This window comes from Thunnus maccoyii, chromosome 7, assembly GCF_910596095.1.
Source record: "Thunnus maccoyii chromosome 7, fThuMac1.1, whole genome shotgun sequence".
Taxonomy (NCBI): Eukaryota; Metazoa; Chordata; class Actinopteri; order Scombriformes; family Scombridae; genus Thunnus; species Thunnus maccoyii.
In genome coordinates, this window is record NC_056539.1 from 16,461,918 (window position 1) to 16,476,255 (window position 14,338).

General features: G+C 41.1%; 1 protein-coding gene across 5 annotated transcripts in view; it reads left to right on the top strand.

Annotated features, from left to right (window-relative positions):
* LOC121900142 (unconventional myosin-IXb) overlaps positions 1-14,338 on the top strand; it is a 61,236-nt gene that overhangs the window by 18,209 nt on the left and 28,689 nt on the right. For all 5 annotated transcript variants that reach the window (XM_042416169.1, XM_042416168.1, XM_042416170.1 and 2 more), the window contains exons 2-4: positions 4,779-4,999; positions 5,167-5,386; positions 5,766-6,275. In XM_042416169.1, coding sequence (XP_042272103.1) covers positions 4,842-4,999; positions 5,167-5,386; positions 5,766-6,275 — 888 coding nt within the window. In that variant the 5' untranslated portion in view covers positions 4,779-4,841. The remainder of the gene's footprint in view (positions 1-4,778; positions 5,000-5,166; positions 5,387-5,765; positions 6,276-14,338) is intronic.

The following is a 14,338-nucleotide window of genomic DNA, read 5'->3' on the forward strand; positions in this document are numbered from 1 at the left end:
GCTAAATTAGCAGCTTAACGTATTTGTGTATAGACCAGTATTTTCTCAGTCTTATTGATGATTGAACAGTGGAATTAATTTACCGTAAGCTCATTCTCCTTGACCGGATAATGAGGGCTCAGGTTGGATGAGGTTAGTGAGTCTGACAAGGATGAGATGGACCCCCTTAAAAATGTCTGGTATAAGGAGCTTGTTAGTTGTTAAAGCCTCCTCCTGCCTACGGTAAGCAGCTGAAGAGTCGCTCTCTACTCTCAGCTGTAGTACTGTGCTCTGGTGTATTCCCTCCACCCCCAGTAAGCAGCTAAAGTGCCAGGCTAAGCCTACGCAAAGCAGACAACCCCGGGTCTTATCTGTGGAATGCTGGGCATCCTCACAGAGGATCTCCTCTGCAGGGAGGAAGCAGCATTATCTCAAAGCCTCCGTCTCCTTTGATTGTCCCCTGGGACCTCTCTCTCTTTTTTTTGTCTCACTTTTAGATGTTTACCTTTCTCTGTCTGTCTTCCCCCGCAACTTTTCATTGTCAAGTCTTCTGTCACTACCTCTTTTTTTTTTTTCAGCTTTCCTCTCTCTCTTTCTCTCTCTCACTGTGCACACACACAGACGTGTACACATGACGCACAAGCTGAGACGAAATACTTTCTTCCTCACACACACACACACACACACACACACACACATACACACATACTGTAGCTTTATGTTTGCTCTTTTGAAACTAGTTGAGAGAGCAGCTCAGGACTGAACGTGACAGATTTAAACCAGATAGAGCCCATGATGGAGGATAATGATTATGGTGTCTTTTGTGGTCTCTGCAGTTTTGCATGCCTTGGCATTTTACAGGCTCGCATGCTTTTGGGACTGTGGTCAGCTAGCCTGGCAAAGTCACAAGCTCATGACTCTAAAGTTGCTCTATTTTTCCTCTAATTCTCAACTGTGACCTAAATGATTCCAGAGTTGGCCCTGTTAAGACATCTTTGTCGCTACATTTTTGTATTTGGTATAGTATCTATGTCTGTTTGTGTTCTGTGTCTCATTTGCTTATGCATCATAAAACAGCATCTGAAACAAGCTAGGATAATGCCAAAGGATCAATTTGGTTTGTTTTTTCATGGAGATAAACATAGATAAAGAGATATGAAGATAACATAGTATAGCCTAGATAGGAGTGTAGGTGTAGGATGAAGCTGTGTTTGATCCACAAAACTTCCCATACTTATTATCTTTGCCACCATTACACAACTAGATATTCTTGTGCATGATTGAAATGTGGTGTCCTCTTATCTGAGCTAAACAACTCTCTGTGTATTAATTCAAAATAACTACACAAACACATGAGCACAATTCATTGTATCAATCATCTGAAAACTTTCAGTGAAAAGGAACCTTAAAATGGAGAAATGGAGAACTTGATTTCATAATACTTGCAAAAGTCTGTGAGAGCCTCTTTTCCCTCTGCCTGCTTATTTTGGGCATATCTCAGACTATAACATTTCTTATTTTTCAGGTTGTGAAAATAAACTGTCTCTGCTTGAATGATAAAAATGATAAACTGTAGGCCACACTGCTTACAGGACTCAACCCTGGATCAGGTTACCAAAGCAGTGCAGTCTGCCTGCCATACAGTGATTTAAAACAGGTTCCTGTTTCCCCGAGGGGGGGCTTACAGTTTACAGAGCATGCATTACTGATGCATAGCCACGCTACATGATCCATCATTAGACCAAACTTTACCCAGCTGCTGTCTGTGCGAGTCACACTCAACTATAGATCACTATTCTGCCTTAAAATTGTCACACACAGCATTAACACGAACCGTATTCCTTTTGCTGTGGTCAAGTCAGCCCTGAAATACCTCAGCACTACTTCAAAGAGCTGACTTTAAATTAATCAGTAATGTTGGCCAGGCTCTCTGTTCACCCGGTGATGATGTAAAGCTGTCGTCATGCCAGTCCGGCAAAGTTACCGCACCATCTGACTGACACTGTCATTTAATTTCGGTGTGCGGTGAATGTTCAGTCGCACAAAGAAGTACAATTGTGCAATGATTCTTGAGCGTTAATTACAGAGCAGCCTGACGTGATTGTGTACTGAGTTAACACTAGCTACTGTACACAGTACGCTGTGGTGTGGAAAACTGCAACTCTTTCAAGGATGGGACACAACTGCACTCTTTCCTTTTATGTGTAGGTTGCAGATAGGCATGTGTTCATGGCGGAGTTATAGATCTATATTTAAGGTTTGGTTTTCTTTCAGTCGAGAAACCACGTAGCACTAAGGTGTAATGTAAGAGGTTCAGCATGCTGTGAACTCTTGCTCGTCCTCTACAGAACAGCACGGAAATGTTGTGGTAGAACTTTTTCTCTTTTATTAATGCCTGTGTAATAAAACCTTGTTAATGCTTGTAGGGTAATGACTGTTCATACCTTACAGTAGAAGTAGTCATATGCTATGGAGGCCTGAGAATGAGCACATATCTAATAAAAACCTGCATTAGACTACATTAGTTGAATCTCTTACGTTACTGTAAACAATTACATGAAAGGGGACTCAAAGAATTAGCATCTGACCTTGTTGACTTCAGTGAGTCATGTGATTCATCAGAAAGAGGTTTGTCCTACCCTCTTTCTTTATTATAGTGGTTTAGTTGATTCAAGTAGCCTGGTACATCTTTAAGGCAGCTTCACTTCAGTCAGGAAGTCAGGGATATCCATAATAAGGACTGAACAAACCTCTACTTTGTTCTCAGTTAATGGCCTGCTCAGGGTTCTGTGATGTTGTAAGAACTTTTGTGTTGCGACCTTGCCAGGCAGAGAATATTGAGTTATCCATAGATGGAGAGATGGGCTGTGTTGTGGCAAAGGGTTGCATAATTCTTTGCCCTGCATTCTACATCATACCTCACTGTACGTGTCTTGACTGTGAGAGTGAAGAGCGTGTATTCATTACACTATTTGTGGTTTACCCACAGTGTTTTGTGTTTTTGTGATCTTGGTTGCTATCATTGAGCGGAAGGGTTCGATTTCTCTGCTGCATCTGCAGCTGCAACTTACGGTAAAGTTTCAGTGGTAAAAGATATTTACTAGTAGTGTGATAGTTATGCACTGCAGTGCTATTAAATACAAGTCATCACCACCACTAATGCACACGTCTGAGCTCAGCATTGAAACTCATGAACACTCTACAGCAATAGGTTACACTTCTTTTTTTTTTGTTGGAGTTGAAGCACTTTTTGATTTCCTTTGAACTACTCTCATGTCAGAAGTGTGTTTGTAAATACAAGAAAAATCACTCCATTTAACCGTAGGCTTTCTTTCAATCAAATATAGAATGAAAATATCATGGAGTTTGCCTTTATCTAACTTTTTCAGTCAAGAAAATTTTATTGTGTTGCTATGTTTTCTCTTTTGAGTGCTAGTAACATAAGCAAACATTTTCTTTTGTGGAATTAGGTGAGAAATAACATATTTTCCCCCTTAACTTAATATGGGGCAGTATCACTAAACATTTTGTGGATAAGAGGCTTGACTGCAGACTGAAGACCTATGCCCTATATCAGGTGTCTTCTGCGCTTCCTGGCTGTTATTGTTCAGATTATGTTAATGTTCCCTCTATGTGGTCTTGTCCACATTATAATTTCATGGATTGGTCAGCCACAGGGATGAGCACCTCTTGCACCACAACTATTAAAATGATCCACAGTGTACCATTGTTTTGCAACCTTAAAAGACCGCTGACTGACGCTGTTAATCTCCTCAAGTAACATATTGTAAGTAGTGTTTGGAGCCATTTGATTATGAAATACTTACATTTGGCACATCAACACAGGACTATTTTGTGTAATCAAAGTAGGCATGTGGGCAGATATTACTTGATGCATGAAGATTTTCAAGAATGAAGTGACTGATTAGGACCATTCTGTCTTCTTCTACATTAAAACAATAATAGGCAGATTGAGCTGTTGACTGGTTACAGTATGTGTTTATAGTCTAGCATGGTGGCATTTTTATTGTAGCAGTAAGCACTTCACACTTGTCTTACAACTTGAGGGGCATCCGATGTGATTTCTCACCTTACATTGTGTGACTCATCACTTGATCTCTCTTCAGATATTTATGAATAATTTCATTAGTGACTGGTTAGGGAATAGTATCTTGCTTGTGGTGGATTGCTCACAGAGTTCTAACTTTTTTTTATGATAAACCATTGATTACAAAGAAAGAGGCCTTGGCAAGTGAATAGCTTAATAGGATGCAGGCCTCAAAGCTAATTTGTTGCTAACTTATATGGCCTGTGTCCTATAAAACTGTAACATTTACTTGTATAGGCCTGTTTTATAGGCTATTCCAAAGCACAAGTCTGTAGGAGAGTTGCATACATGTTCAGAATATGAAACTCCAGGGATCTAATACCAAGGATGAGCTTCCCATGTGGTTTTAGACTTACTTTGAAAATCAACTACTTTGTTTGCATTTTAAAATGCTTGCTCAGAGCTGCAATGATGCATCGTTTAGGCTTTTAGAAAGTTGTAATGTTTTATATTGGCATCTGTTCACTGTTTCTACTGGCATTACACCTGTTTATTAAGACAGGATAGCTAATTGTTGGTGTGAGAGTCGTTCCTCTCTCTTTCATCCTTATTGTTTAACTATAAACTGACTTTTGTCTCCCCTCTTTATCATGGTCCAGTGTCAATATGGAAAACTATCAGGCACCCTTATCAGTTTGGATGCATAAATGTGAAAAGAATCATCACTGATCAATCAATCTGTCACTTTCAGGTGCTGTGTGGTGAGAGGGAGGCAGTGGGTGCGGCATGCTGAGGCCACTCCCCCGGGCTCAGGATGAGTGTCAGAGATGGCGCTGCCACCAAGGCAACGAACGCATGTGGAGGAGGGGGGGGAGGTGGGCCAGCTAGCCCAAACGATCACGATGGCCGCTCATACCTGCTCCAGATCTACCCACGGCTGGCTACCCAGTCTGCCACCTGCTGCAATCTTAAGTGAGTGTGCCAGAGTGTTACAGCTGCAGATCTTTCTCTCGTCAATGTTGAAATAAAAACAAAAGTTTATGTTTACTTATAATATTGTTATTTCATGAAATAATCTTTTTGTACTGTGTCATATGTAAAGGGACTCAGCACTGATCAGATTACTTTTTTCTCCTCAGAGTGCAGAAGGATGCAACAGCAGCCTCAGTGATCTCAGATGCTGCCTCTCATCTGAGGCTGGACCCTGGCCGCCTGTATGTGCTGGCAGAGGTGAAGGAATGTGGCGGGGAAGAGTGGGTGCTGGAGGCCGGAGACCTGCCAGTCCAGAGGTTTCTGCTTTGGCCTCGAAAAGCACAGGAGCAACACCCTCAGAGCCTTGGCTTTTACTTCTTACTACAGGTGGGGTTGACAACACACAGTTCAAAGTGTAGTCTAACACAGTGCATGTGGGCTGCTGAGAAAAATCCTCCCACTGTCTGACTATTGCGTTCTACTTCCTTCTGCTCTCTCTTCCTCTTTGTTGCCATTTTCAGTGAGAGACAAAAACAAGTAGTCAACTTGGCTAACAAGTTGCATACTAATGAGATAAAAAATAACACAAAAGGCAGGTAAATTAGCCACATGCAAAATGTTCTCCAACATCATTTGATTGTAACTGGTTTTAAGAAACAACCCAGGACATTTTTTAACTGTTTCAAACACAGTGTGTAAGTTTCAGCAGTAACCAGTTGAGCTAATTTAAGCTTTTTTCTTTTTTCTTTGTCTTCCCCTGATCCAGGAGAGGAATCATGACGGCTCTATCCATTATGTCCACCTCCCACCCCTGTCCAAGGAACAGGAGGCACAGCGGCTAGCCCAGAGGGGCTTCCTTCCCCCTCCGCAGGATGACTTTGCAGACCTCTGCAACCTCCCCGTCCTCAACGAGGACAGCATATTAAACAACCTGCGCACACGCTTCTACAAGAAAAAGATCTACACATATGCAGGCAGCATCCTCATCGCCATCAACCCCTTCAAGTTCCTGCCCATCTACAACCCTAAGTATGTCAAGATGTACGAGAACCACCAGCTGGGCAAACTGGAGCCTCATATCTTTGCTATCGCAGATGTGGCATACTATGCCATGCTCAGGAAGAGGGTCAACCAGTGCATTGTCATCTCTGGAGAGAGTGGCTCAGGCAAGACGCAGAGTACTAACTTCCTGATCCACTGTTTGACTGCACTCAGCCAGAAGGGCTATGCCAGCGGCGTGGAGAGGACCATACTGGGGGCTGGACCAGTCCTGGAGGTAAGACATGACTGACATGAATGACAGCACCATTGGAAATTATTGCCAAATGCTTTGTATTTTTGCTTGTGTCTATTCCCACTGGTCATTCAACATCTGCAGCTGTTAGTAACCTGCTCTAGTTGGAAACAGGGTTTAATGTGTGTGAAGAGAGTGTCATGGTGTGCTTTGTAGATCGGTTAAAGCTCTGTGGTACAAAATAAAGTGTATGGAAAGAAAAGAATGAGAAATGAATTAAATGAAACTGTTAGTGCCCCCATCAGAGCTGAGCAGCTTGTCTGTTTGTCTCATCAGTCACATGGAAATCCTCACGTATGTGTTAAGACTATTCATGCTTATTACCACTAAGTCATGTTTGCTATCTTTTCTGCACTGGCTTCAATCAGGTGTGAAATGCATTGCTCTCATTAATTTATATCCATAGATGATAACACTTTGTCAAAAACCTTAAAAGAGACTCATCATGTTGTTATGGTATGCAAAAGCACACACACACATAGTCAGAGGATGCCTCTGTTATGTTTTGAGATTATTTTATGGGACAATAGTTGTGTCTAGTCCTGTGGTTATGAATGATAAAAAAATCCCATGAAGGTATCAGATCCCATGCAATACTGAGCAAATGTCTTTCCAGGCTGCAACTCCATTGCTCTTGTGTGCGTGGGCTGAGTTAATGGAGCATATGGTAGTCTGTGTGCAGTGTTGAACACTTTAACATAAAGACTATGGTCTACACAGAAAGAAGAAATGAAAAAGAGGATGGGAAGTTCCCCTATCAACCCTTAACATGGCCCCTTGCCTTTGAGAAATGTGGGAAGACAAGATGGACAAGATTGGGTTGTTTGTTGATTTCTCTATCTCTGTCCACTTTTGTGCAAACTCAAATATTTCTATTTGCAATGCAAGTGCTAATCTTGTTGTCTTTGGGCAGTTGATTATGTGACGTAATTTCTAGATTTTCTTTTTGACTGTAGAAATATGAACATGAGTTTCATTTGGAGCCGTTGCTGACCACAAGCTGGTATTTTTTGTTGCTGTTTCAGTCAGGTGACTGCTTCTCTTCCTGCTTTTTGCTGGCTGAGAAATTAGATACTTGTACTGACTTGTTCTCTGCAACCAATGACAGGACAGAATGAACCAAAACTACTGCCGAACAGAAACAGGAAACTTTTCTAAGCTGTTCATTTTGAAACCTTGTGTGAGAAAGCTTTTAATAAATAAGAAAAACTCAAATTATTTTTCAGTTATATTATTTGATTAATCAGTGTATTGTTGAATATTTGGTTAAGGCCAGCTGGTTGATAGCAATGGAGTATGTTTTAGGCCTGACCCTGGACAAGAAGACTGTCATATGAACAGTGTCTCTGTTGCTTAGACTCTGTTATCTGTTTAATTAGAGCAAGCAGCTGATTTACTGATACACAGAAAAAGGCATCACTGATCAGACAAAACACACCAGCATCATTTCTCACTCATGTATCCACATTAGAAATACATATTTTCAGATTGTTTCTCAGTCAAATGTAAGACATTAAGAATGAATAACTTCGTAATAGTAACAGGAACTTAGAGACAGATACCATAGGCGGTGTCTCCAACGAATGAAGCTCTGCCTGTACGGCCGCTGAGGGGTATCTTTATGCTGCAGACAGTTAAACAACCAGGGCTCATTGTAAAGTACAGCTCTCTGTGTTTAGAGACATAAGAGGCACAATCAAATCCATGCAGACAAGCAGGCATCTGTTAGCTTTTGCCTGGTTTTCACTAAAAAATGGGTGCATCATGAAAGGTAAGTCATTACACAGTGTGGTTTTTACTTGAGTTTAATCCCTGAGCTACGTGGCTAAGAGCAGAGTTGACTTGATTTAGTTTATTTTTCATCCCTGTAATAAGAAACGGGGTCTCCTCCACTTTCACATATGGAAGAATTTACCTCCGGTCAGACCTCAAGCGGGGTTATTATTTTGAAGTCATTTTCGGCATTCACATCACTCCCACACTCATACTCTCTTATAAGCAATATTTCATTGTGAGTGTTGTCTCGCATTGTGTTCTGCAGCATAGGACTCCATCACTGGAACTTTAACTCCACTTGTAAATGTCTGTTTCAACAACTGTTTCAATTATTAGACTGTCCTGTGTGGTGTACTGTGTGACCTCGGGTCAAATAATGTGTTAAGAGTGCTTCCTGTCAGCGATGTAATCTGGATGCGTGTTTGTGATTTGAGAGATACGGAAAGACCAGAGACTAAAAAAAGATAGATTAAGTTCTGCTTTACACGGCACAGTACACATACTGGGACGACCCCTATCTCGGCACAGTCACCTGAATACCACATTGACAAAAAGCGGAAATCCCAGTACTTGGTTTTCAGTTTAATAGCCTTCCTTGGTGTGGGGAACTAATTGCTCTCACTCGTGATCTGGAAGTAAATCTTTTCTGTTTTATTTCTCAGTAATGGCTAAAAATACACCGTAAGCCAGAAAACCCATATGTGGAATGTGGTTTATTCAAAGTACAAAACCGTGCTGAAAAGTAAAAATCCCTAATCTGTGAAACTTCATTGGAATTCACCACAGTACTAAAGAAAAGAACCAAATTAAACAGAAGTTTGATTGGAATTGGGAACAAGCTGTTGGCTTGAACATTAATGGCAGGAATACAGAGTGTGCAGCTATAGTAACTTGCAAGCACAGTGTATCCATCCATCATTTGTCAGGTCGCTTTTGTCTCCAGACTCTCTGACTCAGCCGTCACCCACAGAACTGCTGCTACTTTCAGATGTAGCGAAGTACGTGCAACTTTGGTCCCTTGATGTGTGTCAGTCTGTCAGAGTCTTTGGTTCCGGGTGGCTGACGGAGAGAAGGAGGGGAAGGCGATGGAGAGATTTTCCCCTCCATCAGCAGACTTCTGGTCCCTTTGGCACACTCGTGGCCACTCTGCCGTTCACTCCCAGAATGCAGCATGCGTGTTAGCCCAGTCCAGAGCTGTGGTTGCAGGGGCAGACAGGGAGACGGGTGTGGTCTTTGCTGGCCTGGTCATTGCAGGAAACGGAGATTGGATATCAGCGAGGACCAGTCAGTCAATCATCTTGGCTATTGAACACAACTATACCTTTACCGCTGGCAGCATTAATGCATCTAAATTTGCATTTCATCCAGAACAGTTATAGCATAAGTGGAGACTATTCCTTTAAACAATTTTCCACACTACTATGTGCTAAGAGACCTTCCTGGTTAAGTTTATGAGAAAAGATTCTGTTTTGACAACACCCACCAGCTTTTTTGCAGCACCCTCATAAGATGGCTGACATGAAACAAGTCGCTTTACAGAGGAAGCAATAACTCCCCTGAAATTATGTTCCCTGCAGTTTCTCTCCACACAAATAGTCCACCTCTTGTGGTTCCTTCCTGTGACAAGTTCCAGTGAAGGTTTTATAAACGGGGAGATGAATGTTATTTTTAGATATGGTTACTAAAATGAAGGAATTTTTACATCGACAGAAGGATTTTATTTGGTTCTTTATTTGGCCTGGAAAGCTGATCATGTTACAGTGGTGGAAAATGTAAAGTGTATGCGCATTCTGTGTGCGTATCCTCAAGCTATAGGGGAGGTCGCCTGGTCCGGGTCACATTTTGAGGAGATGAGATCATCGTTTGTGGTGTTCGACTGCGTGCGCTGTGTTACTGGCAGATTGAATGGCCCCAACCTGAAACCACTTGTCCTCGCTGTCCTACTTTAGTGCATTGTAGTGTTTTCTTTTCTACTCTACTCTATTTTATGCACTTCTATTGTGTACATTTAAATCATGTTGGTAAAGAAGATGCCCTCAATACCTTCTACCATCTGAACAAATGGGATTTTTCTACCTGCTTAACAGCTTACCTGCTCTAAATGAGTATTTCTTTTGTGAACTGGTCCAACTGGTTGATCCTCTGTTATGTGGTTCTTTTGGTGTCTCTATTTTCGTTTGCCAGGCTTTGAAGTGCATTTATTCATGTCAGCAGGGCCCTCCTTTGTTGCAGAGAATTGGCTGATACATAGCAGGCAGTATATTAGATTTATGTGTCAATAGTAGGGACATCCAGATCAAGTTTTTCTTGCCCCAGCACAAGACTGTTGAACTACTATTCCCTTTATATGTTATAATAAATAGGCTTGAATTATAATAGATTGAGATAATCCCTGTGGACCACCATCAGTGCTCTTTAAGCTAAAATTACTAAAAACTTGAAATATGATAAGGTGAAAGCTGTTTTGCTCACAAATCTTTTTATTCTCACATTCAGTCAGTAATTATTATTGTTATCGAGAAAATGATCTGCTATAACAGCAGTAGTTGGGTGTACACTTCCTGTCATGTAGGATTCACCATGTACATGAAGTAAGGCCAATGTTAAGGTTTTGCCTTGAAAATGTGACACAAAATCAAGAAAATTTCCCTAGCTGTGTTTTAGGCTGGCCTGAAACAAGACAAGCTGTAGCGACATTAGTCCAGAGTCTCCTCCATGCCACTTTGTTTCATAACTTCAGACAGGAAGTCCTATCATCCGGAACCCTCTTTTAACAGGAAGCAGCTACGACACAGCAGTAGTTCTCTCTGCTGTTAGCTCAGAGCCTTGAGGGGTGTGGATCGACCGGAGTATTGTATTGTACTGTTCAGGAAGTGCAGAGGAGTAGTTGGCCATTCTGTCTGCAGACCCATTGTTTATCTCCTAGTTATGGGTTGCACCTTTTTTAATCCTCAGCTATATTTGGTCAGGCTGGGTGGTATTGTGTATGACTATGAGAAAAGCTGGCATTTTATGTCGCTGCATCATGCACACGAATCATTCACCACACACACACACACACACACTCACACACACACACTCACACATATACAAAGGGGCCTTACTGTAATGATACCATTCAGAAACCTATTGAAGAGTCAAAAATGCTGTTCCTTATAGGCCGAATACAACTTACATGTAGCAGCATGCTGCAGGCCACTTCAGGGTCTATTCATGGTACTGTGACCACACCACAAGCTGGGGTTTGATGTGGTACCCATCTAGACATGGGTGGAGCTGCTTGAAATGGCTCCAATCTGGTAAAACACCAGACCACAAGTGGAGCAAAACTGGTACTCGGAAACTTTATCCTAACTATTCCAACCCTTACCTCTGACATATGTCTAGTCTCTCTACTTATGTTACTCAGACATCTAAAATGTAGGAGCACAGGAAGTAGAAAACAGCAAAGATAATTAAAGACCATGCACACTGTAAAGATAAATACAAACTTACAGGTAAGAAAATTGGGCAAGTTGTATGAGGTACTGAAAATGTATCTCATAAACCCAAATCTTAAAGGGTAATTCCAGTATTTTTCAACCTGGACCCTATTTTCCCATCATTTTGGGTCTAAGTGACTAATGGTGACAAAATCTTTTGGAAGTGGTTCAGTATTGAGAAACATCTCTTCAGCCAGCAGCCACTAAATGGGCTGCAATGTAATCCTTGGGGGCAATTGCGCCTATCAAAATATGTCCACTAAAAGTGATTGTTTTTTCCACTGACAGGCTCAGATTGTTATTGTTAGTGTCTGACAATGAAAGTAAACACAGGAACTAGCCGCTTGTAGCAGCATTATGGTTAACTGCATGGTGAGAAAATAGGGTACAGGTTGAAAAATACCAGAATTACCCTTTAAGTACTCCACCAATTAAGCATTACACTCCTGTAACTTTGTTGGACTCACATGATTTTTTTTTTCTTTTTAAAGCATCAAAAGCAATGCAGCAGAACCAGAGACATTGTTTTTATTTATTCCAATGATTATTTTTCCTTGTCAAATCCTTGCACCTACATTATCCACAATTTAACTCCTCTTGAGTGACTCGACTGATTTGGGTGCGTTAAGTCTGTGTTAAGTCCTCGCTTATTTCTAACTCCACACACCCAGATCAACGTTGGTCACATGAAGCAATATATCAGACTTTGCACACCTCCCTCTGGAGGCTTTATAAAACGTTTTTCATATTTGCAGTAGTACTCCCTGAGACTTGTACACAGACTCAAATAGACATAAAGTAGGTGGAGTTCCCCTTTTAATAGAGTTGAGAGAATGGATCCAGTAGGCCTCGCTGCAAGAGTTTGTTTGCCAGATTGTCTTCTTCAGGGAATTTTGAAGGGTGAATTTTTCTATTGTCAAAGATTTTAACACTGTGGAAAATTTAGAATTGTACTGACTGTATTTGTCTACAGCTACATAGTCAATAGAGCATTTGCAAATTGCAGCCTTATGTTCAGCAGTGAAGTTGGTTATCGATTGTGACACTTCTTATGATGTTGAAATATATGTGTGGTCTGATGTTCAGCCTAAACACGTTGTAAAAACCAGGATTGCCAGAGGACAATTTTTGCACTAGATGAATAAATAACAAGAAGAAGCTTTGTGTGCTGGTTTCCTCTGCGCTCAGCGTGGATTGTGGTCTGTACTGTACAGGATGAGTCTCATAACCTTGTTGGCTTGTGCAGCTTATGACATCTGTTCCTGTTTGTCAGTGCAGTTTGTGTGTATGTCTCAGTATTTTTAGACGTTCTTCCTGAATAAACAGTAAATAAGTTTGCAGTTTATTATAAAACTGAAATATGTGATTTGCCTGTAAGATTTGCCTTCTAAAGGGGTCTCTTTGTGTAATTGAGATGAAGCTCATGTACTTGAGTTGTTCCCTTTTCATGAGGTGTTTACATCATTATGTTTACCCCCTGTGCAGTTGGACAAATCATAGCACACTTCACCTCTAAGTCAGTGCATGGAAGTGCCGTATGTAGCAGTGAAAGCATAGTTCACTGACTGATCTACTTTCCAGCCGTTGCTAATAATAGCCATCATCTATTACAATCAAAAGTTTCATACTGAAGCAATTACAGGTTTTTTTTTTCCCCAACCACCACTACCACCACTTTGTTTCCACTATGCTGTCATCCAACACAACTTGGTTTGTTTTCCTCTGTAGATGATTTACTGCTGTGTTACTGTCATGTGATAACTGACCTAGTACTTTTTCATACACGCTTCGCTGTGTCTGATTATATGGCATTGTACTTACTTACTGTTTGATCTATGTAAATATTTATAAAGTACATAAATCAATGGATTGTACCAATCGATGATTGTTTGATCACTAAAATCCTCATATGTGAATCCTCTGAAAATTGAAATTGTGATCTAACACATCTGCATCTCTCATATTTTTAGTGAACTGCAAGTCACTTCCCCTCAAAGAGAAAGTCCTGCCATGTCATTTTGTTCAGAATACGGAGTTTAGAAATATTTGTTTCCGACCTTCATGCAGTAATTCATCAAGTGCCACATTCAAATGAACATTCACCATTATTGAATTGAAGCACCAGCCCCTCAGAGCGCTATTGATGCCATTATTGTACCTCAAAGAATCAATTCTTTGTTAACAATCCAGTTGAGTTAAGCTCAAGCGGTTTAAGTGTAGTTGGTGGGATATAGTGCTGGCTTGAAGCAAGGCCAAGTATAGAGAAGGAACTGTGTAGAGACGTGGTTGCGTTCAATCACTGCCAACATCATGTGATCTCACCAAAGTATTTTTCACATTTCGAAGAACAAACAGTGATTATTTTGTCACTAAGTACTATTGGTGTTTTGCTTCAACATTGCAGATACCAGTGATTATATAGTTGATTACCCTTCTGCTTGGTTCTCCAGTTTAACCTGTAATTGGAGAGCATATAAATTTAAATTGGGCTTAAAGAACATTGTTGTGGGTGTAAATAGTGTGATCCTGAATGAGTGACCATGTCCACCTAGAGGTTTGATGAGTTGTTGCATGAGCGCCTGCCGTTGTCCTCTGTGAATGTGGGAACTGTCTTTGTGGCGGTTGGACTATTTAGAGTCCTTTTGTGAGTGTGTCCAAGCTGTAGTGAGGTGTCAGTGTCAGGGCCTTGGCAGCACTCGTGGAAATGTTTAACTGAAGCTCTGTTGCGCAGCTAGACTTTAAAAGATGCAGCAGTGCCTCATTGTCATATCAAAAAAAAAGGCCTAG